Raw genomic sequence first — 22,023 nt, forward strand, 5'->3', positions numbered from 1 at the left:
CATTTCTCCAAAGAAGACATTCAAATGACCAATAAGCACAGAAAAATGCTTGACATCATTAGTCATTATGGGAATGCAAATCAAAACCACAACGATATAATTAAGATGACTATAACAAAAACGAAGGGCAATAATAAGTGTCAGCAAGGTGGTTGGAACACTCATACCTTGATGGTTGGAATGTAAAATGGTGCAGCTGCTTTGGAAAACAGTCTGGCAGTTCTTTTAACAAATTACTCAACCCTGTGAACCTTAGTTTCCTCACCTCTAAAAGAGAAATAGTAAGAGTACATCCCCACAGTGTGGCTGAAGTCCAGTGTATCAAAGTGGGGCTAATCGATCAACATTCTGTGAATCACAGCTTTGCTGTGGCCTTTGTGGAGCTCAGAAAAGGCAGCTAAGTGTGCCTTGCTGTTTTTGAAGGAGTAGGTTTGCCAGGGAGCAATGAAGGGGAAGGGAATCGAAGGCAAAGGAAAAAGGAAAGCACAAAAGCATGGAGGTGGACCTGGACACGGGGCACTTGAGAACTATGAAGATGCAGATGCTGGGGGTGATTCAAGCAAGGAAGGGGAGAGGGTACTGGAGGCAGCAAGAGAGGAGATGGAGAGGTGGGTCAGGCCAGGTCCAGATCAGGAGGTGCCATGGCAGTTTTAGAAAGCTCATCTGTCAGCTGTGCAATGAGTGATGGAGAAAAGCCATGGTGGCGCTCTTGGGCAGGGAGGCAGGGCCAGCCTGGACATGACCCTTCTCCCCTCTGGCCCACTGGCCAAGTACTCTCACTGGCAGGGGCTGTCTGGAGGCCTGGGGCCAACAATCAGGTTCAGGAGAGCTTAGAGGTCTCTGGGACATGTGGAGGAGCCCCCAGGGAACTGGAACAGGTAAGTGTCATGTTTGAAACTACACACAGGGAGAGTGTGCAGGCTGCACACACACCATTTTGAGCCAGGAATTACAGTCATGTAATTCACATGTAAGACCCAAAAACATCATGGAGATCTGGGAAAGAAAGTACAGAGAAGCCTAAAGGTCAAATGAGGGGGCCAGAGAAGCCTCTGGGCCAGTTTCCTTTCCTAGTAAGTAAAATATAACCAGGTCCCCAAGTGAGGTTAAGCTTTTCTCTTTGAGTACCAAGAGAATAGAAAGACTATCCTGAATTTGAGGGGCGCCAGCCTGGGTGATGTCAGCAAGGGGCCATGCACCCATGCAGCTGAGCCCCAGTCCCAAGGGAGGAGCTATCAGCTCCACTCCAGGAACTACAGCTCACCCCAGCTGCAATCTCTCACTCTAAAAAATAAGGATAAGAAAGTATGAAAGAATTAAGATTCCATACCTGGTAGTTTTAACTTGCAAAGGAGTATTTATTAATCTAGTTTACTTCTCTTGCAATTATACACATGGCTTGATACATCAGCATGAAGTCGTCAGAAAGTTCCACCAGTCAGATTCAAATGTTACAAACAAAACGCCTTTGTTAGGCAACACGACTTCAACTGCAGCATGGTTTCAAGTCCATACATGAAGGAGAACAACCCCAGGATCTCCAGCATCCACCAAGCCTCACCAGGTGGGCCCAGGAGCACAAGAATCAAAAGCACTGTGCAGATGTATCAAGGATGCTTCTGGCAAAACACTGCTGCACTGTTCTTCCCCTTGCAAAAGCTGGAACTATCCACCTTCAAGGCCTCCTGGTCAGATGCCTGCTTCCCTTGGGAGCACCTCACTCTGGCTGATGGTCAGAGGGCTTCACACCGAGATCACCCTAGAAAGTAATCTTTGCACATGCAAACCCATCAAAGCCTGCACCATCGCCGTCTTTCCAGCTGGTCTATCCAGCCAACTGATGCTACTGCTGTTTGTGTGGAAGGGCCTTCCTGGCTGGTGGGAGGTTCCTGTGGATCAGGGTGAGGCCGCAGAGAATGAGGAATACTCCTCCCCACCACAAGACCTCCTGGCACTCTCCGTATAGCACAAAGCCCAGGAAGGCCTGCAGGACAGAGACAGCTGTAAGGCCAGGCAGACATGCCCAAAAGACTCAACCACGGTGGGTGGGCACAACCCACAACCTCTCTCTTCTGACTGCCCCCCTACGACAGGAGGGAAGGTCTGCAGACAGAAGTCTTGGACTTGACACCGAGCTTCACCTTGTACTCACTTCCCTCTCACCTGCAGATGTGGCAAGGACGCCTTCCTCACAGCAGTGGACACCACCCAGTGAACAGTGAAGTGCATGAGAGGGAGCAGCAGTGGCTGGCAGCTAGGCCTAGCACACTGCTGCTGCCTGGTGCTCACTGACCAGCTGGCCTACCAAGGCCTCCCTCCCTGGACTGGGGACTGACTGGGCTCAGCCCCAGCTGGCTGACCTCAGGCTACCAGAGGGAAGAACCTCCCCTCCATCCTCCACGTTGCATGCTTAAGTTCACAGATCTGTAGGGGATAGACTGAACAGAGGCTGGACAGACTTCAGAATGACGGCTCCAGCCTGGAGGGGCAGCCAGCAGCATAGGCTTTTTTATAGCTGGACTTCATTCCCATCTAACCTGAGAATCCCTTTAAGTCTGAGAGATTGGACGAGCAGTCACCAGGGGTCAAGCCACAGCCCAACCTCTGCTTTGAGTCCTGCCCTTTCCCCTGTCTGAGAAAGCAGGGATTCCCCAGTTCACCCAGAACTCCACCAGAGCCCAGGACTGGCACAGGAGAAGGCGCCCAGGCCACTCACCGAGCTGAGGATGTTTGAAAAAGTCACTGTGACGGATGCAATGGCTGAAGACATGGAGAAACTGAGGCCCCGACTAAAGAACATCCACATCAGAGAATTAGTGGTTGCCAGCACCATGATGCCCAAGATGCAGAAGACCATGTTCACCTGCAGGAGAAAGCATCACTGCAGCCATGCTGAGTCCAGATGGTGAGCTGCAGCCCCCCTCACAGCACACCCAGATTTGTGATTAAAGGCAGCTGGGCCTCTTTTGCGATCCCACCATAGTCTGGGTAGAGGGGTGATCCTCTGAGCTTTCCTGCACAGGATTTCACTTAAGCCTGAGGGCAGCACCTCTTATCTTACACCTGAAATAAAATAGAAGACACTTATTTGGCCATTCATGTGACCTTGGGCAGAAGTAAAATGCAAACACCAGTCCTTATTGGTCCCATAGTGACCAATGCCTGAGAATCAGTTCGACAGCCAAGTTATTACTGGGTATGTAGTATGAGGAAACCAGGGGCAGACTTCTCACTTCCCCAGATCAGGTAAAGTATGAATTAGCCTGTCTCACCCATCCTGTGCAGGCTATAGCCCTCTCAGGCTGGTCTCACTGGGCATTCTTGAGTTACTATTGTGTCAGGTCCTGTGCTAAGTGTTTTAAGTGCATTCTCCTTTGTTCCTCAACTTTGCTTTGCAGATAATCTGGGGCAGTACGTAACTTTTCCAGTGGTGGGAACCACCAAGATCCAAAGCCAGGGAGCGCAGCGCCACTGTCAACCAGGACACAGCCCTGCCTAGGGAATACACCACCCGAGACGGTTCGACTAGGGGACCCAGGCATCACTTGAAGTATGAACATTTTTCTTTCTTCCTTTTTTTTTTTTTTGCCCCCTTAAGGAGAGAGCTTTCAGAGAAAAGAGAATCTTAGAAGCCTCCTACACAAAGGACACGTAGGCCCCCTTGGTTTCCAGTGAGAAACTCCCTGCCAACAGAGTTGCTTCCTCTGGGGGGTTGAGGGGTGGGGTGCCCATTTAAACATCAAATTCTTTATTTCTTGTAAGATTTCCAGCTGATTATATGTAGTGACTTGAGGAAAGCGGGTCTTTGTATAATTTATACACGTGTTGTATGCGCCAGTGGCAGCCTGTCTACACAGTTAGAAAGGCCTGGTGCACAACTGGAAAGACTAGTAAACCTCACAGCTCAGCCATTCATGTTATTCTGGGCCACTTACTCCGAAATTTACACCAAAAAGGTCACTAACCTCAAATATATCAGTTCCCACTGGCTTAGCCCTAAACAGTCCTAAACCTAAAGGATCAGTCGGTCCACCGTCAGCTCAAAGCCTAGCTCTGGGTGGCAGATGCAATGAAACCCCTCCAGCAGGCAAAACTGGCCTATGACTCGGGACCGGGGAGGAAAAGAGGCGCACTTTAACAGACGGGGGCAGAGGGTTTTGGAGTTCTCAGCGTCAGAGGACCGTCCAGGCTTCCCTTATACCTAGGGCATCTTAAACCCCCAATTTTCCAGGGTAGACCAATCAAAACACTCATTAATTACGGAGTGAAGAGATGGGCAATAGGCCATCCATTTTAAGATTAGAGTGGATGTAGGAGGTGTGCGTCTTCCACGACGGAAAACCAGCCCCATCGGACAAATACCAGGTCCCTGCTGGTAAGGGAAAACGCCTCGGTACCCGTCTCTTGGGCCTACAGCGGAGGGGGCTCTGACGAGACTTACAGCACAGACACTCTCCCGCCCCAGCTGACTGCAGCGCCCGGGGCGAACGGGGCGGCGCAGACCAGCGGGGGTCAGGGGGCGCCCCGCGCGCCGCCCGCCCCTGCCCGGAGCCCCGCAGCTCCCCTCCGCCGCCCTTCCCCGCCCGCCGCAGCAGAGCCCCGGGGTCGACCTCGCTGCCGAAGGCCAGCTTGGCGGAGGTGGCGGCCAGGGCACCGAAGGTGCCGGCGCACAGGCAGTTAAAGACGCCCCAGAAGCGGCGCCGCATCGCGCCTGCCTGGAGGTGCGGGGTGAACCCCGCGGGCGCGGCGGGGTAGGCGACCGCGCACCCGAGGCCGCTGCGAGAACGCGGCCACCCGGCCATGGCGACTGCCGCTACCGCCCCGAGCCCGTCGTGCGTCCCCGGGTGGCCGGGCACGCACCGCGATTGGACGGCGGCCTCACGTGATGCGACGCTCACGTGAGCGGGGAAGCCAACTCGGGCTCTGCGGGGTAGGGTGGCTTCCTGCATCTGGATTAGGTTTATCCGAGAGCGCGGGGGCGCCGGACCATGATATCGTTGCTTTTGCTGTACAGTAAATATTTCTGTGCTAGCGGTTTCGATCCTTTGCCGCCAGATGTAGCTCACCATGGGTTTCCCCTGGGAATTTGTTTAAAAATGCCGAATGCCACCTCCGGTACCCCCTCCATCATCCCTGCTTTCAATCTTCATTTGAAGGAGACCCCCCCTCAGGAGATTAACACGCACCTTCCGGTTTGGGAAGCGCAAAATGGAGATGCTTTGGCAGAGGGCGCTGGATACCTCCAGGCGCAGCAAGAAGGCGGGCGCTTCTGACAAATGAAAAGGCCTAGGCACCGAGAGACTATAATTAGATGAAAACAAGCCATCCATAATCGCTTCATGCAGATATCAGGACTAACATTAATTTTCCATGGACTTAAATGTGTTTAAAATGTGTCCGTTTAAAAAGTAGTACATTTCTTTGGAAATAGCTGTTTAAAAATAGTGTGTAAGGACTACTTCCACTCTCCAGGAAAATCATTAGAGAACTCTTTATGCATATTCAGTTTTATATATGTTAGGCTGGAGAAAGGAAAAACAAGGACATGCAAACAGAACAGAGAGATGCCATAGGGGGAGAACAGACCAGATCCCAAAGTCCGTGCCGTATATGGAAACGGGACAGCTCTCCCTGAATTCCATTCTAATATGCCAACTGGGACCCGGATGTCAGCCTCCTCCCTCTTGGAAGGAAAAAAGTTTCTAGTTGAGTATTATGTCACCTTTAGCCAATCATACCTCTCAACACCCCTTAGGCTAGTTTGCCCACTCCTCCCCCTCCTAATCCCTTATAAGCGCCCCACCTCCCTAACCGGGCGTGACTTCTCTGGCCTCCGGCAAGAAGGCCATAGAACCTCACCTGGGGGTATTTAATTAAATTACCTGGCCCTTTGTTGCCTCTCTTTGCCTCCTTATTCCGGCTAGAATTTATCTTACAATATATAGTTCATGTTAAAGGACAAATATGTGTAGGACTTTTTAAAAACATGATTTCACAATGAACATACTGTTGAGCACCATTTTTTTTTCCATTTAGAAAGTTTCTGTTGAAGTCCTTTTCTTCCCCCGCTCTCAGAGTGGTTTTGTGGTTCTAATAAAAGCAGTTAACCCTGTAACTCCCATGTGATACAAACTGTCCCATTTTGCAGTTGAGGAAATCATGCCTCAGAGAGGCAACGGGCACCCTAGATCAAAGACGATCCCCTCTGAAAGCTGTTACTTGGAACTTACAGGCAATCAAGTGGTATTGCATTTGATCAATTCCGTATGCTTTAAGGACAAAATGAGTGTTCCTGGAACAAATGATGCCTTTGGAAATAGCTGTTTAAAAATAGTGTGTAAGGACTACTTCCACTCTCCAGGAAAATCATTAGAGAACTCTTTATGCATATTTAGTTTTATATATGTTAGGCTGGAGAAAGGAAAAACAAGGACATGCAAACAGAACAGAGAGATGCCATAGGGGGAGAACAGACCAGATCCCAAAGTCCGTACTAGAAGTTGAGCTGAGCATCTCAGAGCCATCTCCTCTTGTCAGTCAATTACTCCCCTATCTTCACACCAGTCCTAAGGTTGTATGCCTGTCTCCCTGTCAGCCTGCCAGCTGCTAGTGCAAGGGCAAATTTGCTTTTCTAGGTCTCAGGTGCCCAGCACAGGACCCTGTTACAACGATGATAGTTGAGTTGACACCATCCTTGGCCACTGTTGAGGGAAGTAATTCATCATGCCTCCAGACAAAGCTCTCATGTGCACACACACACAATCACCGAGTAGGAATCTTGTTAAAATGAAGATTCTTGTTTAGGTCTGAAGCTGAATTGAGATTCTGCATTTCAAACAGGCTCCCAGATTGTGCTAATGCTGCGGATGGGAGGATCACACTGAGTAGCAGGGCTCTTGAGTGTTCTCAATGCACTCACTCACCTGGCAGCGTACCTATCTCCCTAACCTGGCTGTCAGGGCAGAAGCCAAAGAAGCCTGTTTCCTCTTTGTTCCTGCTACAGTGCCGAATACTATGACCAGCTCATGTCCTTGCTTGAACAGACTATAGTTTGATTACAAAATATAAATAAAACTTGAAAATTTACTAATAGCAACATGATGTAAACTAGAGCACCTGGGACAGTGTGGATGGGAAGAAATACCTCAGTCCAAATTTATCAAAAAAGCAATTAAAGCAAATCTCAAAGATGCCCTATGGGCAAAAGATTACCCACTGAGTTCTGGAAGACTTATTCAAATTCTCCCTCACCATTACGAGTGAGAAGTCACAAATTTGAGAGGCCTTAGGGGAAAGGAGGGTATTTAAATGTGTGCGAAGCCCTTGGTGTGAGAAAGTAGGGATGGCTGGGGCCTGATGGCCCAGGTAATTATCTTGTGTCTCTATTGCCCCCTCTCTACCCTTACTTCAGTCTCTCTCTCTCTTCTCTTTTCATTCTTTTTCCATTTCTCTGCCTCTTCTTTCAGTTAAACAAAGGAGCACACACTCTGCCATGCCCTATTCCAGAAAGCGAAGTTATCAAGGTAACTGCACTTTCTTGGGTTCTGGCTTTTGCAAAAATCTCCGTCCAAATTCCCTGTCCTGAGCTGGCCTAAGGCTTTACTGTGTTCCAAAAAAAGATGTATCAAAGTCTTAATCCCCAGGACCTGCAAAGGTGACCTTATTTGGGTCATTGCAGATGGCATCAAATTAAGACAAGGTCATAAAGGTACGCCAGAATCTGGTGTCTTTATAAGAGACAGAGACACAAGGAAGAATGCCATGTGACCATGAAGGCAGCGACTGGGGTGATGCATCTACAAACCAAGGATTGCTGGCAACACCACAAGAGGAAGGCATGGAAGAGACTCTCCATGGAGCCCTCAGAGAACAGCTTTGCCAAAGCCTTGATTTTGGACTTTTAGCCTCCAGAACTATGAGAGAATAAATCTGTTGTTCTACACACACTGGTTGTGCCACTTTGTTGCAGTAGCCCTAGGAAACTCATTCAGGTACCAAGCCCAAGCCGCCTCATTACCAGCTGTGGCAGCCCACTTTGGCCCACTTCCAAGTGAATGAACAATGTAAATCACTTTATTAAATTATTTTTTAATGATTTTATTACATTTTGAAAAATGGCCATATTTACAGTCATAAAAAATGCTTATGACACTAAAGTAGGAACACAAAAGTAATCTATATTAACAAGTTTGTCTTTCATACAGGCTGGACAGATAGTCTTTAACCTCATGGCAAGTTTTGGAAGCACCATATGTTGTTAGAGCTTCTGACATAACGTATGCAAAGGAGATTACGGCAGTATCTAAGGAAAAAATGATCTGGCCAACATCTACTGTAAACGGTAGCAACAGGCTTTTATTTTTAAAAGGCAAAAGGTTTTCCCAGTACTTAGAGATGATTTAAAGCTTTGATGGGGTGGTAACCTCCAAACAGCAGTTTGCCACTGGCATAGGGCACAAAATGTTCATCAGAATCTTCAGGGCCAGCTCCCACCACCAAACACACAGTTGATAATTACAACTCTACTAAGTGTACAAATATAGGTTTCGCTTTTATTAAGAGGAAAAAAGTTTCCAAACAAGGTGATACCTAGGTAGTTGACCAGGATCCTTAAGATGCATTCTTTTTCTTTTCTTTTAAAGACACATTTTCAACATGTAGCTTTTCTAATACCTGGTAATTTTTTAAAAAACAAAAAAAAATTAAGGCTGTAATTCTTACAGGAAGAATTATTCTTGGCATTCACTGAACTTATATTTCAAAATAAGACTGCAATTTTCAATTTTAAACTACTTAATATTAAATAAGAATCTAATGTGTAAAACTGACTGAATTACGCTTAGAATAGCAATGACTGAATTTTTTAAATCAGGAAGTTCCCTGAAGAAAGCAGTTAGGTGATTCAATAACTAAATTTTAATTAAGTAATCATTTTAAAACTAGATTGAGTTTATTCAGAATAATTTTCAGAGTTTACCTCAGCAAGTCTGATATTTTTTCCTTCTTTAGCTGCACTATGTACTGAATCTTTTGATGCAGGTTTTGGTGACCTGCCAACTTCCCATTTTCTTCAGCAAGACATTCCACCTGCTTCCTTAACATTTCCTTCTCCTGCAGGTAAATCAACCCAGAAAAGAGAAATGGAGCTGCTCTTAATTATTCTTTTAATGTAACATTACTTAATGCCTCACTTAATGCCTCTCAAAGGGCTCAGGGAGCGAGAGACATGCCCAGATTCCCAACTTTCATGACCACATGTTCACGTACACTAGAGCAACTCTGAACCATAGGACACCCAATCACAGAAATGAGTCAACTGCTGACTGCGTCTCTTAATTCACATGTTTTAAGTACATCAAAAAACAGCACACAAATCACCTGGAATATTCTTTCCTTTTCTTCATACAACTCCTCGAGCTTTGATCTCAGTTGTTCCTTTTCTTGGAATGCTTTAGACTCTAAAGTTCTGGTTCGCTCAACCTCCTCAGTCATTCTAAGGCATTCTGTGTCTTTGCTCTGAAGGGTACTCTGGACTTCCTCTAGGCTGTAACAGTAAACATAACTTCATGGTATTCCACAGGAACATAGTTACAGAACAGTACCAAATTAGACATTTTCCACTAAAATGCAGAATTTTTATTTTAAAAAAATCACTAATAATCAGCCCTCCCCTATAAACAGCAATGAAAGATAGCAAGACCTGCAAATATGTTCTTTGTTGTTTTAGTCAAGATTTTCATTTTGGATAGTTCCAACCATTTTTTTTGATATCGATAATGTACAATTACATGAACAATATTACGGTTACTAGACTCCACCTATTATCAAGTCCCCCACACAAACATTAGTCACTGTCCACCAGCACACAAAGATGTGATACAATCACTACTTGTCTTGTGTTATACTGCCTTCCCTGTGTCCCTCCCCCACATTATATGTGCTAATCGAAATGCCTCCTTTTCCCCCTTATCCCTCCCTTCCCACCCATCCTCCCCAGTTCCTTTCCCTATGGTAACTCTTAGTCCATTCTTGGTTTCTGTGATTCTGCTGCTGTTTTGTTCCTACAATTTTCACTTTGTTCTTATACTCCACAGATGAGGGAAATCATTTGGTAACTGTCTTTCTCTGCTTGGCTTATTTCACTGAGTATAATACCCTCTAGCTCCATCCATGTTGTTGCAAATGGTAGGATTTGTTTTCTTCTTATGGCTGAATAATATTCCATTGTGAATATGTACCACATCTTCTTTATCCATTCATCTACTGATAGACACTTAGGTTGCTTCCACTTGTTGGCCATTGCAAATAGTGCTGCAATTAATAAAGGGGTGCATATGTCTTTTTCAAACTGGGCTGCTGCATTCCTATGGTAAATCCCTAGGAGTGGAATTCCTGGGTCAAATGGTATTTCTATTTTTAGTTTTTTGAGGACCCCCCATACTGCTTTCCACAATGGCTGAATTAGCTTACATTCCCACCAGCAGTGTAGGAGGGTTCCCCTTTCTCCACATCCTTGTCAACATTTGTTGTTGTCTGTCTGTTGGATGTTTGCATCCTAACTGGTGTGAGGTGATATCTCCTTCTGGTTTTAATTTGCATTTCTCTGATGATTGGTGATGTGGAGCATCTTTTCATGTGCCTGTTGGCCATCTGAATTTCGTCTTTGAAGAAGTGTCTGTTCAGCTCCTCTGCCCAATTTTTAATTGGCTTATTTGCTTTTGGTTTGTTGAGGTACATGAGCTCTTTATATAATTTGGATGTTAACCCCTTATCGGATATGTCATTTATGAATATATTCTCCCATACTGTACGATGACTTTTTGTTCTACTGATGGTGTCTTTTGCTGTACAGAAGCTTTTTAGTTTGATATAGTCCCACTTGTACATTTTTCCTTTTGTTTCCCTTGCCTGGAGAGATATGTTCATGAAGAAGTTTCATGGTTTCATGACTTATATTCAGGTCTTTGATCCATTTGGGGTTTACTTTTATGTGTGGGGTTAGACAATAATCCAGTTTCACTCTCTTACATGTAGCTGTCCAGTTTCACCAACAACAGCTGTTGACGAGCCTGTCATTTCTCCATTGTATATCCATTGCTCCTTTATCATATATTAATTGACCATATATGCTTGGGTTTATATCTGGGCTCTCTGTTCTGCTCCACTGGTCTATGCATCTGTTCTTGTGCCAGTTCCAAATTGTCTTGATTACTGTGGCTTTGTAGTAGAGCTTGAAGTCAAGGAGTGTAATTCCCCCCTGCTTTATTCTTCCTTCTCAGGATTGCTTTGGCTATTCGGGGTCTTTTGTCGTTCCATATGAATTTTAGGACTATTTGCTCTAGTTCATTGAAGAATGCTGTAGGTATTTTGATAGGGATTGCATTGAATCTGTAGATTGATTGCTTTAGGCAGGATGGCCATTTTGATAATATTAATTCTTCCTATTCGTGACCATGGGATGTGTTTCCATTTATTGGTATCTTCTTTAATTTCTGTCATGAGTGTCTTGAAGTTGTCAGACTATATGTCTATTACTTCTTTCATTTGGTTTATTCCTAGGTAATTTATTCTTTTTGATGCAATTGTGAATGGAATTGTTTTCCTGATTTATCTTTTTGCTAGTTCATCATTAGTGTATAGGAATGCAACAGAATTCTGTGCATTAATTTTGTATCATGCAACTTTGCTAAACTCAGATATTAGATCTAGTAGTTTTGGAGTAGATTCTTTAGGGTTTTTTAGATACAATGTCATGTCATCTGCAAACACAGACAGTTTGACTTCTTCCTTACCAATCTGGATGCCTTTTATCTCTTTGTGTTGTCTGAATGCCATGGCTAAGACCTCCATAACTATGTTGAATAAAAGTAGGGAGAGTGGGCATCCTTTTCTTGTTCCTGATCTTAAAGGAAAAGATTTCAGCTTCTCACTGTTATGTATGATGTTGGGTGTGGGTTTGTCACATATGGCCTTTATTATGCTGAGGTACTTGCCCTCTATAACCATTTTGTTGAGAGAGGCTTTTATCATGAATTGATGTTGAATTTTGTCAAATGCTTTTTCAGCATTTATGGACATGTTCATGAGGTTTTTGTCCTTTTTGTTGATGTGGTGAATGATGATGGATTTTCGAATGTTGTACCATTCTTGCATCCCTTGGATGCATCCCACTTGATCATGATGGCTGATCTTTTGCTGCATTTTTGAATTCAGTTTGCTAATATTTTCTTGAGTATTTTTCCATCTATGTTCATCAGAGATATTGGTCTGTAATTTTCTTTTTTTGTGGTGTCTTTGCCTGGTTTTGGTAATAGAGTGATGTTGGCCTCATAGAATGACTTTGGGAGTATTCCCTCCTCTTCTACTTTTTGGAAAACTTTAATGAAATCATCTGGTCCAGGCGTTTTATTCTTAGGTAGTTTTTTGACTACCAATTCAATTTCTTTGCTGGTAATTGGTCTATTCAGATTTTCTGTTTCTTCCTAGGTCATCCTTGGAAGGTTGTATTTTTCTAGAAAATTGTCCATTTCTTCTGGGTTATCCAGTTTGTTACCATATAATCTTTCATAGTATTCTCTCATAATTCTTTGTATTTCTATGGTGTCCATAGTGATTTTTCCTTTATCATTTTGGATTCTGTTTATGTGTATAGATTCTCTTTTTTTTCTCTATAAATCTGGCTAGGGGTTTATCTGTTTTGTTTATTTTCTTGAAGAACCAGCCCCTGCTTATATTCAATCTTTCTATTGTTGTATTCTTCTCAAATTTATTTCTGCTCTCATCTTTATTATGTCCCTCATTCTACTGACTTTGGGCCTCATTTTTCTTCCTTTTCTAGTTTAATTAATTGTGAGTTTAGACTGTTCATTTAGGATTTTTCTTCTTTCCTGAGGTAGGCCTGTATTGCAGTATATTTCCCTCTTACCACAGCAATCACTGTGTCCCACAGATTTTGTGTTGCTGAATTATTGTCATTTGTCTCCATATATTACTTGATCTCTGTTTTTATTTGGTCATTGATCCATTGATTATTTAGGAGCATGTTATTAAGCCTCCATGTGTTTGTGGGCTTTTTCATTTTCTTTGAGTAATTTATTTCTAGTTTTGTACCTTTGTGATCTGAGAAGTTGGTTGGTACAATTTCAATCTTTTTGAATTTACTCAAGTTCTTTTTGTGGCCTAGTATATGATCTGTTCTTGGAAATGTTTCATGTGCACTTGAGAAGAATGTGTATCCTGTTGCTTTTGGATGGAGTGTTCTGTAGATGTCCGTTAGATCCATCTGTTCTAATGTGTTGTTCAGTGCCTCTGTCACCTTACTTATTTTCGGTCTGGTTGACCTGTTCTTTGCAGTGAGTGGTGTGTTGAAGTCTCCTAAAATGAATGCATCACATTCTATTTCCCCCTTTAATCCTCTTAGTATTTTTTTCACATATGTAGGTCATCCTGTGTTGGTGCATAGATATTTATAATAGTTTTATCCTCTTGTTGGACTGACCCTTTTATCATTATGTAATGTCCTTCTTTGTCTCTTGTGACGTTCTTTGTTTTGAAGTCTATTTTGTCTGATACAAGTACTGCAACTCCAATTTTTTTCTCACTATTAGTTGCATGAAATATCTTTTTCCATCCCTTTACTTTCAGTCTGTGTATGTCTTTGGGTTTGAAGTGAGTCTCTTGTAGGCAGCATATTGATGGCTTTGTTTTTTTTATCCATTCAGTAACTCTATGTTTTTGATTGGTGCTTTCAGACCATTTATCTTTAGGGTGATTATCGATAGGTATGTACTTATTGCATTGCTGGCTTTAGATTCGTGGTTACCTAAGGTTCCAGGGTAATTCCCTTACTTTCTAAGAGTCTAATTTAACTCATTTCATATGCTCTTACAAACACAATGTAAAGGTTGTTTTTTTCCCCTCCTCTTTCTTCCTCCTCCATTCTTTGTATGTTATGAATCATATCCTGTCCTCTTTGTCTATCTCTTGGGTGACATCTCTTTAGCCTTAGGAATACTTCCATTTATAGGAAACCCTCTAAAATGCACTGTAGAGGTGGTTTGTGGGAGGTAAATTCTCTCAGCTTTTGCTTATCTGAAAATTAATCCTCCTTCAAATTTAAATGATAACCTTGTCGGGTAAAGTATTCTTGGTTCAAGGCCCTTCTGCTTCATTGCATTAAATATGTCATGCCACTCCCTTATGGCCTGTAAGGTTTCTGCTGAGAAGCTAGATGATAGCCTGATGGGTTTTCCTTTGTATGTGATCTTTTTTCTCTAGCTGCTTTTAATAGTCTATCTTTATCCTTAATCCTTGCCATTTTAATTATTATATGTCTGATGTTGTCTTCCTTGTGTCCCTTGTGTTCGGAGAGCTGTGCACCTCCATGGCTTGAGAGACTATCTCCTTCCCCAGTTTGGGGAATTTTTCAGCAATTACCTCATCAAAGACACTTTCTATCCCTTTTTCTCTCTCTTCTTCTGCTGGTACCCCTACTATGCAAATATTGTTCTGCTTGGATTGGTCCCACAGTTCTCAATATTCTTTCATTCTTAGAGATCCTTTTTCCTCTCTCTGCCTCAGCTTCTTTGTATTCCTCTTGTCTAATTTCTATTCCATTTATCATCTCTTCTACTACATGTAATCTTTTAAATCCCTCCATTGTATGTTTCATTCCAGATATGGAATTTCTTAATGAGTGAATCTCTGACTTAATTTGGTTCTTGAGTTCTTAAATATTTTTCTGTACCTCCATAAGCATGTTTGTAATTTTTATTTTGAACTCTGTTTCAGGAAGATTGGTGAGATCTGATTCATTTGGCCGTTTTCTAGTGTTTGTGAGATTTTGGTCTGAACCATGCTCTTTTGACATTTCATATTTCTGTGTGGTGCCCTCTAGTGCCCAGAAGCTCTAGTCTCTGGAATTGTTCAGCCCCTGGAGTTAGGTTGGGGGTGGTAGGGGAGTGGCACTGGTGCCTGGGGATAGGAAAGAACTGTTTTCTGATTCCAGGCTGCACTGCCTGTCTCCAGTGTCAGAGCCAGTGATCCAAGCACACAGGTGTAAGCCTCTGTGCTTGGCATCTCTAGCTGTTGTCAGCAGCCTGATGCCAGTGCAATGACTGCCAGTTTGTGAACCGGTGCCGGCAGGCTAGGAGGGAGGCACATCAGGCTGCGTGTCACAGTTGGGAGTGCCTTGGATCTGAGTAGGCAGCCAGGGGGATGGAGCACGTGAAGCTCCTCAATGTTCCCAACCAGCTGGGCTGAGCATGCCCAGACAACCTTGTCCAGCTCTCCCTTCTCCCATGCAGCAAGCTCCATGGGAACTCTGCCCCTTCAGCAGCCCTCTAGCTGCTAGGAAGCCTCTCAGACCACCTGCCTTTGCTCTGACACAGAGCATCTGGGTGTGGATCCCCATCCTCCACAAATGGCCAGAATCTCAGTCTCTCAAGGACTCAGCCTGTCCCAGCTTCCCAATGTCCAGAGCACCACACAGTGTAGGTTTCTACTCCCAAAGCAGACCTCCAGGGCTGGGTGTTCAGCAGTCCTAGGCTTCCATCCCCTCCCCGCTCCGTTGCTCTTTCTCCGGCCGGTGAGGTAGGGTGGGGGAAGGGCCGGGGTCCTGCCGGATCAAGGCTTTCGTACATTACCCTGTTTTGTGAGGTCTGCTCTGTTCGAGAGGTCTGTATACAGTCTGTTGCAGCCTTCTTTCTTGTTGTTTTAGGGTTTGTTGTATTACTTAACTATATTTTCATACTACTTTGTGGTTTTGGGATGAGTTCTCCGTGTCACCTCTGATGCCGCCATCTTGAATCCATTCGAACCATTTTCAAATAATTAAATTTTAAGATGGAAACTTTCAGTTTCAGAACCACTTGGAGCAAATGTAATTTAAGTATTATTACAGTCTGCATGGTTTGCTCAGTGCCTGTATCTTAGAGTAATCATTTCTTATTTCAAAAACTTCTCAGACAGTGGGACACCAGCCATTACTTCAAGGATGTGCTATTTAGAATTTATACATGTTATATAACTATCAATTGAAAAGAAACATGAGAAACAAAGTTACTAGAGATTTATATAGACTCTTATTTTATAAAATTGTGACTCCTATACAAGTTTCCAAGAAGAAACAAATGCTGTTTATTTTACAACACATATGCAATAAAATGCCAAATATTTAAATGATGTAATACACAGAATTTAAAATACCATTTAAGGCCAACTAATTTCTAGGGCAGTTTTTTCAGACTATATTCTGTGGAACCTCAGAAGGATGGTGTGGGGAGGAGGGCACTGATGTTCCCCCAATTCATTTGGAGTTGTCCTACATGTTTTGGCTTATATTTTGCTTTAGTTTGATGAGAAATCTCTCTGGCGTGGCAAATATTGCTGTTGCCTAACCAAGAGCCAATCCCCTGCTTCTTCATTGCTTATAAAAACTCATTTTATTTGGGGAAAAAGGAAGAATGAGGAGAAGCACACTCAGTTCCCAGTGGTTAGTAATCAATAACTGGTTATTTCTACCCCACTGCCAGATAATGGTTTTCTCAGCTTGCCCTGCAGATATACTAAATTTGGCCAAGGAGACACAAGCTGATTCTTGAAGGCTTCTGGGAGATTTTTCTCCTGACAAAAGAAAGCCCTTCAAACCTACCTCACTGTAAGCCATAATCCTCTTGTTTATGATGTTTGGAGCTGTAGCAGACAGCTTGTGGCCAAGAGGCCACAAGCAAGAGTACCAAAAGTAGAATGGTAAGGGTCTGGGTCCTTGATGGAAACTTTTGAGTTAATGCACCTCCAGTCCACTTGTTAGGCGAAATTAAACATCTCCTGCCTATGACACTGTCAGTTTAGTATTCAGCTCCTTGTAGCTTTTTAAAGCATCCTCACATATGCATATGGATAACATACTGTTTAAATCAGTGCTGTAGGTTGGAACTGATAAAACTGCATTTGCCATCTTCTGGAGTGTGCTTCACTTGCCCAGTGTGGGCTCCTGTATGTTCCAACAACAGTGTGTCACAGAGACTCTTGGTTACTATATTATGAAATACATTATACACCAACTCAGAGAGCTTTGTTCTTTGTGCTCTAAGGTCTCAAATGGATGTAATTTCTAAAATAGCTACAATTCTATAAACCACAGAGTTCGATTCTTACAGATCCTGCAAGTGATCCAGATTTCTGTCCTGGCTCTACAACTTAACTGGCTGGAAGCCAGTCCCTGAATGGCTCATTCCATAGGTAGTGTTGAACAAGCTCAATCCCACATCTACACTCTTTGATTCTATGAAGCAAATGACTCAATGATGGACAAATTTTTCACACGCTTAGTGGCCTTTGTCAGCTGATCATTAAAAAGAATTTTTGATGAGAGACCACTGTCATTTTTGGCATATTAGCTTGGACAGAATTCAAATAGTTAACTGTGGTCTAACAAAACAACTCCCATTGCCATTTACTTATTATGTGAATAAGATTTCTCAGCACTTATATCTATAAAAACTGATAATAGGAATAGAATTGATAAACTACTGTTTCATTGCACAATTAGGCATAATAATGGGCTGAAGAGAAAGCATTAAGATAAAATACATTGAGAGATGCATTTCCACTAAAATTTTATTAGGTATAATAATAATATATAAAAATTCACAATAAATTTAGGATATTCTGGTTAATAATAACCCAGGAGAAACATAACACTTAGAGGTATAGTAATACAATAAACTTTTTAAATTACTTTACATTTGTATACATATTTTCGCTGCTAAATTATATGATGGAGTAATCAACAAAATTTTTCCAAATACTATATTAAATTAGGATATAATTCTGTGTGGATATACAATGGAAACTCAGTTTCCAAGGAAAAAGGAACAATGTAAAATTTTAGACTTAGGAATTTGTTCATGGTTTTAAGTGAATAGAAGGTAGCAAATAAGTACTATTAAAAATACCACTAAAGCTTTATTTCTAATGGTTACTATTTTCAGTATGTTGGAACCAATCCTTCGGATGAATTTAACCTTATAATGAAAATTTTTAGGCATAGAATTTAGAGGATACACAGTGTTTCAAAATTCCTTTAGGAAGTATAACAAGTGAAAATGTCTGAGGACCTCTGTTCATGATGAGTTATTCAGAGAGCACAACTTTCTAATGTTTTACCATATTATTAAAACAACCAGTATATTTATTTTGAACTTGAAAGTACAATATATCTTGTTCATCAAAGAATGAAGCAATAATAAATTACATATGTTAATAAGAAAACTATATGAATAAATTAAAATGTCTACAAAAACCTATAAAGAGACCCAAGGCCAATACCAAAAAAATTAAAAAATCACAGTATTGACCTGTGTGGGTCTCAAGAGGGCCTTGAGGTTTAAAATCACAGGAAACCAGAAGTGAAAAGGGAAACCTAGTCAGCTACACTGCTCTCATTGTCTTTGAGGAGAAAATCCATTTAACATTCAAGAGAAACTAAACTCTTCATGGCACTTATTTATTTTTGGAATGGCTTCACATGAAGAACTCCTTTAGCAAGTGCTATTTAGGAAAACACTTTTGTAAGCATCTATTACATTCACATATTACTGCAGAAGGAAAGAAGTTACTTATCTTGAGGTTATAGTATTTCTTCCCTTAAAAGACAATAAAGAAAAGATCAATAAGAACTTTAATTATAAAATAGCATACTTACTTTGCTTTCATTTTCAGCACTTCTTCAACTAATTTCTTCTATAAGATAAAAGAAAGAAAGAAAAAGATGGCTTAAGTTCTTAACATTACTTAAAAAAGGAAGTAACCAGCCCTTTCTCCCTCATGGTAATAAAATCAATTAAAACAAAAGCTTTTCCACAATCCCAGCAACCACACATAAAGGGGTACCTATTTACAAGACTTCATGTACTTTGCCTTATAAGGCCTCAAATAGGCACGCAGTACTTGCTTCTAAATGGAGAAATCTGTGTGGGTTTAAAAACAAATTCAGTCTCAATTCTAGGCTATGCCTAAATAGTGACAATAAATATCAAATTTAGCAGTGGTAATACAGAAAAGACAAACTTCAATAGTAGAACAGTTTCTAAAATATAGTCATAAATGCTAGTAACTATAAAATCATTTTTCAGAAAGAAAAAAACTATTATGTAAAAAAATCATACTTTAGCAAGCCTTTCTTTGATAATTGCTTCCTGTTCATTCTTCAGTTGTTGACTGTCTAGATGACTGTTGGCTGCATAAATTAAGATGTGGAAGCACTGTCAAATATATTCAAGTACCAATTTCACATATATTATACACAGCAATGCCAAGTTGTGCAAAGAAAAGTTAATTATATGTGAAGAGGTCAAGTTAGCATAGTTGCGGAATGTGATCAACACATGAGGATAAAATAAGGCACTCCCCCAGGATTCATGATTCTTCCCACGCAAAAGTGAGATGAGCAAAGCCAGGAAATTGAATCACAGATTGATTTAAAGTAAAACAAAAGAGAAATGTAGTCAAGAGTGGTATCATCAGCGGATTAAGTGTGAGCAAAAGGGGGCTAAGAGAAAGGACAGTCCAGGAGCCTGGCAGGACTGTGGTCAGTTGGGAGGGGACAACTGCTGGGGTGGGGGAGGGTTCCTCAGGCTGGCCTAGCCCACGGAGCTCCTAATGCCCCCTCTGCTTGGATTTCTTAGTCAGCTGGCAATTTTCTGATGAAACTCTGGCTTCCCATGTATCCTGACGCTAGGAAAGGGGATTCCCCAAGCACCAGACATAAATCTCATTATGGAAAAGGAACGCTCCTCTATAGAAAGAAAACTACATTCTGGATGATATATCGGTATCAAGTGAATTTGATTAATGTCAGTCCACTTCCATGAGCCTGACCAGGTCAGGATAATAAACCAAGTTTTCACCGGCAGCCCCGGGGCCCGGGAGACAACTCCCGGGAGAACCTGCCTGGGCGCCACAGGCTCCTCTAGGAATACCTCTCTCACTGGTGAGTAAAAGATCGTTTCTTAAGGAAAACAGAAGCTACAGTAGCTTCTTTTAATCATTATCAAAAATGATAATGAGACCACAAGGAGGAAAACACAAAATCATTAGGGAAGACGTGTTTTCTATGCTCTAAGCACAGGTAAGCTTTTCTGTCAAGAACCAGGTAAGAAAATATTCTAGGCTTTGAAAGGAGCCTTATGGTTTCTACACAGCCACTCAGCCTGGCTGTTGAAATGCAAAAGCTGCCATGGCAATATTTAAATGTAAGGATGTGACGTGTTCCAGTAAAACATAGATACCAAGCAGGCTGTGGGCTGGAGTTCTCCCCTGGGCTACAGTTTTTACCAACTCTAAACTTTCAATGAAGAAGGTTCTGTATGGCTCCTCAAATAAGGTCATGAGGCTAAGGAAGTATTTTTAATTGTGGTTTTATAAATGACCTGGAAACATTCTGTGTTCCATCATCAAACTAACCCTTGATAAAAGATAGTATACCGAGTACAGTGCTTTTCTTTAATGTGATTGGATGTGGGGGTGGAGCCTATGGAAATCAGGTGAGCAGAGTGTGGGTGACTCCCTGCATGAGAGTCACCCAGAGGGGAAGTGAAGCCCTAGAAGGAGATGCTTCTAAAATGAGCATGTCCACCACTCACTAAAACTTGAAGAGAATCTTTTAGGAACAGATTGATAGCACAGTCACCATTACCATCCTCAAATATCTGTTGTCTCATTTAGGTGCATTTCCGGGCTGCTTCTAGGCAGGGAAGGGAGCTGCAGGAGCAGGAAGGCATCTGTCAAAGACCTGACAACAGTAGAAACAGCAGACACCCCTAATCTGGAAAGCTGAATTCTGTAGGGTCACCATCTGAAACAGACTCTCTTTGAATGAACTGCAAAAGTTTACAGGCCACCCTCATTTCCAATCCCTCACTCAGGAAGGTAACAGTAGGCAGGATGATAATACTACTTTGTAACTTAATAATTACTATTTCTTGAGTGACTCCCTTCTGCCAAGCACTGTAATCAGCCCTTTACACGTTCTTTTTGATTTTTAAAACACCTGGTGAGAGAGTTATCATTTTCTTTATTTTATTTTAATGCTAAGGAAACTGTGGCAGTTAAGAGGTTAAAAAAATGTGTCCAAAAGCCCACAACTTTGAAGTGTCAGGACATAGCTTGGATGTGGGTGCCCCTGACACTATGCTGTGACATTAGCAAGTACAACTAGAAAACTGCCTTAGCTGAGGCCAAACCATGCACACACAAGCACAGAGATACTCAAGCCCAAGGAAAGGTGCCTCTGTAAAGTTCCTGCCCAGCAGCTTTCCCTGGACCATGAGTCATAAAGCAAATCCAACTGGTAGGAAAGTTTCCCTTTTGTTGCAGGACCTCTTGAACCTTGTCTTGTTGACATATTTACTCTTTTTGTTTCTTAAATTGAAACAGACAGCTTGGTTCAAGTATTTCATATGTTGGAACTCCATCCCAATAGCTCTACAACAATACGAAGGTTAACAGAGTAGACAAGATCATGAATGTCTTATTCTCCCACTCTGGAAAAAGCAATGCCCTCATCAGACCTGATTCAAAACAACCAATGCAGCACCTCTTGGATTAGTGGAAAACAAAATATACCATGTGAAACCAATTCCAAGCTCACTCATCTAACTAGACCCAGGCAGGCCAATATACAGCCAACAGAATTCTGGTGATTCTTGCTCACCGACTGTCCCTTCGTCTTTTAGTATCATCCAGCTGATCTTGCAGAAGCCAGTTTTTCTCTCTCAACTGCTCGGCTTCCAGGTGTAGGTCTTCCATTTCACACAACTGCTCCTAATAACACATTAAATCATGTCTTTTCAGAACATACATCACAGTAGGCATTATTTTGTTCCTCAAGGCCGTGACTAAAGCAGATATTCCATTTTTTACCTATTCTTATGCATAGAACACTGCACGGGGTGTCACTGGATGAAAAATAGACTATGACAAGCTCTTGGGGGCAACTGTGCCTCATCATCATACCCAGTG

The 22,023-nt window shown here is 42.4% G+C and overlaps 2 protein-coding genes across 3 annotated transcripts in view; both read right to left on the reverse strand.

Annotated features, from left to right (window-relative positions):
- Window positions 1-1,337: 1,337 nt before the first annotated feature.
- Window positions 1,338-5,084, reverse strand: TMEM42 (transmembrane protein 42). 2 transcript variants are annotated; one of them, XM_036996263.2, is made up of 3 exons: window positions 4,611-5,084; window positions 2,717-2,863; window positions 1,338-1,771 (listed from the first exon to the last, which is right to left on the reverse strand). In XM_036996263.2, exons 1-3 carry the CDS (start codon window positions 5,067-5,069, stop codon window positions 1,760-1,762), a joined length of 618 nt encoding a protein of 205 aa, XP_036852158.2. In that variant the 5' UTR covers window positions 5,070-5,084; the 3' UTR covers window positions 1,338-1,759. The 2 variants fall into 2 exon arrangements, with proteins under 2 accessions (XP_036852158.2, XP_036852157.2); XM_036996262.2 differs by having other exon boundaries at window positions 1,338-1,984.
- Window positions 5,085-8,532: 3,448 nt separating this feature from the next.
- KIF15 (kinesin family member 15) overlaps window positions 8,533-22,023 on the reverse strand; it is a 116,713-nt gene continuing 103,222 nt past the window's right edge. The window contains 8 exon segments of the mRNA XM_073230495.1: window positions 8,533-8,673; window positions 8,978-8,995; window positions 8,998-9,111; window positions 9,379-9,544; window positions 18,707-18,744; window positions 19,170-19,240; window positions 20,732-20,763; window positions 21,716-21,825. Of these exon segments, the coding sequence (XP_073086596.1) occupies window positions 8,611-8,673; window positions 8,978-8,995; window positions 8,998-9,111; window positions 9,379-9,544; window positions 18,707-18,744; window positions 19,170-19,240; window positions 20,732-20,763; window positions 21,716-21,825 (612 nt within the window). The 3' untranslated portion in view covers window positions 8,533-8,610.

Source organism: Manis javanica, chromosome 3 (genome assembly GCF_040802235.1).
Source record: "Manis javanica isolate MJ-LG chromosome 3, MJ_LKY, whole genome shotgun sequence".
NCBI lineage: Eukaryota > Metazoa > Chordata > Mammalia > Pholidota > Manidae > Manis > Manis javanica.

What these genes read in the sequence shown, in the direction of transcription:
- TMEM42 (XM_036996262.2), bottom strand. Translation starts at nt 5,069, where the DNA reads ATGGTGAGCTACATCTGGCGGCAAAGGATCGAAACCGCTAGCACAGAA. An exon ending in AGCTGGCCTTCGGCAGCGAG is followed by an intron (nt 2,864 to 4,610) that starts GTCGACCCCGGG and finishes TTTCTCCTGCAG; the next exon opens with GTGAACATGGTCTTCTGCAT. An exon ending in TTTCAAACATCCTCAGCTCG is followed by an intron (nt 1,985 to 2,716) that starts GTGAGTGGCCTG and finishes TCTGTCCTGCAG; the next exon opens with GCCTTCCTGGGCTTTGTGCT.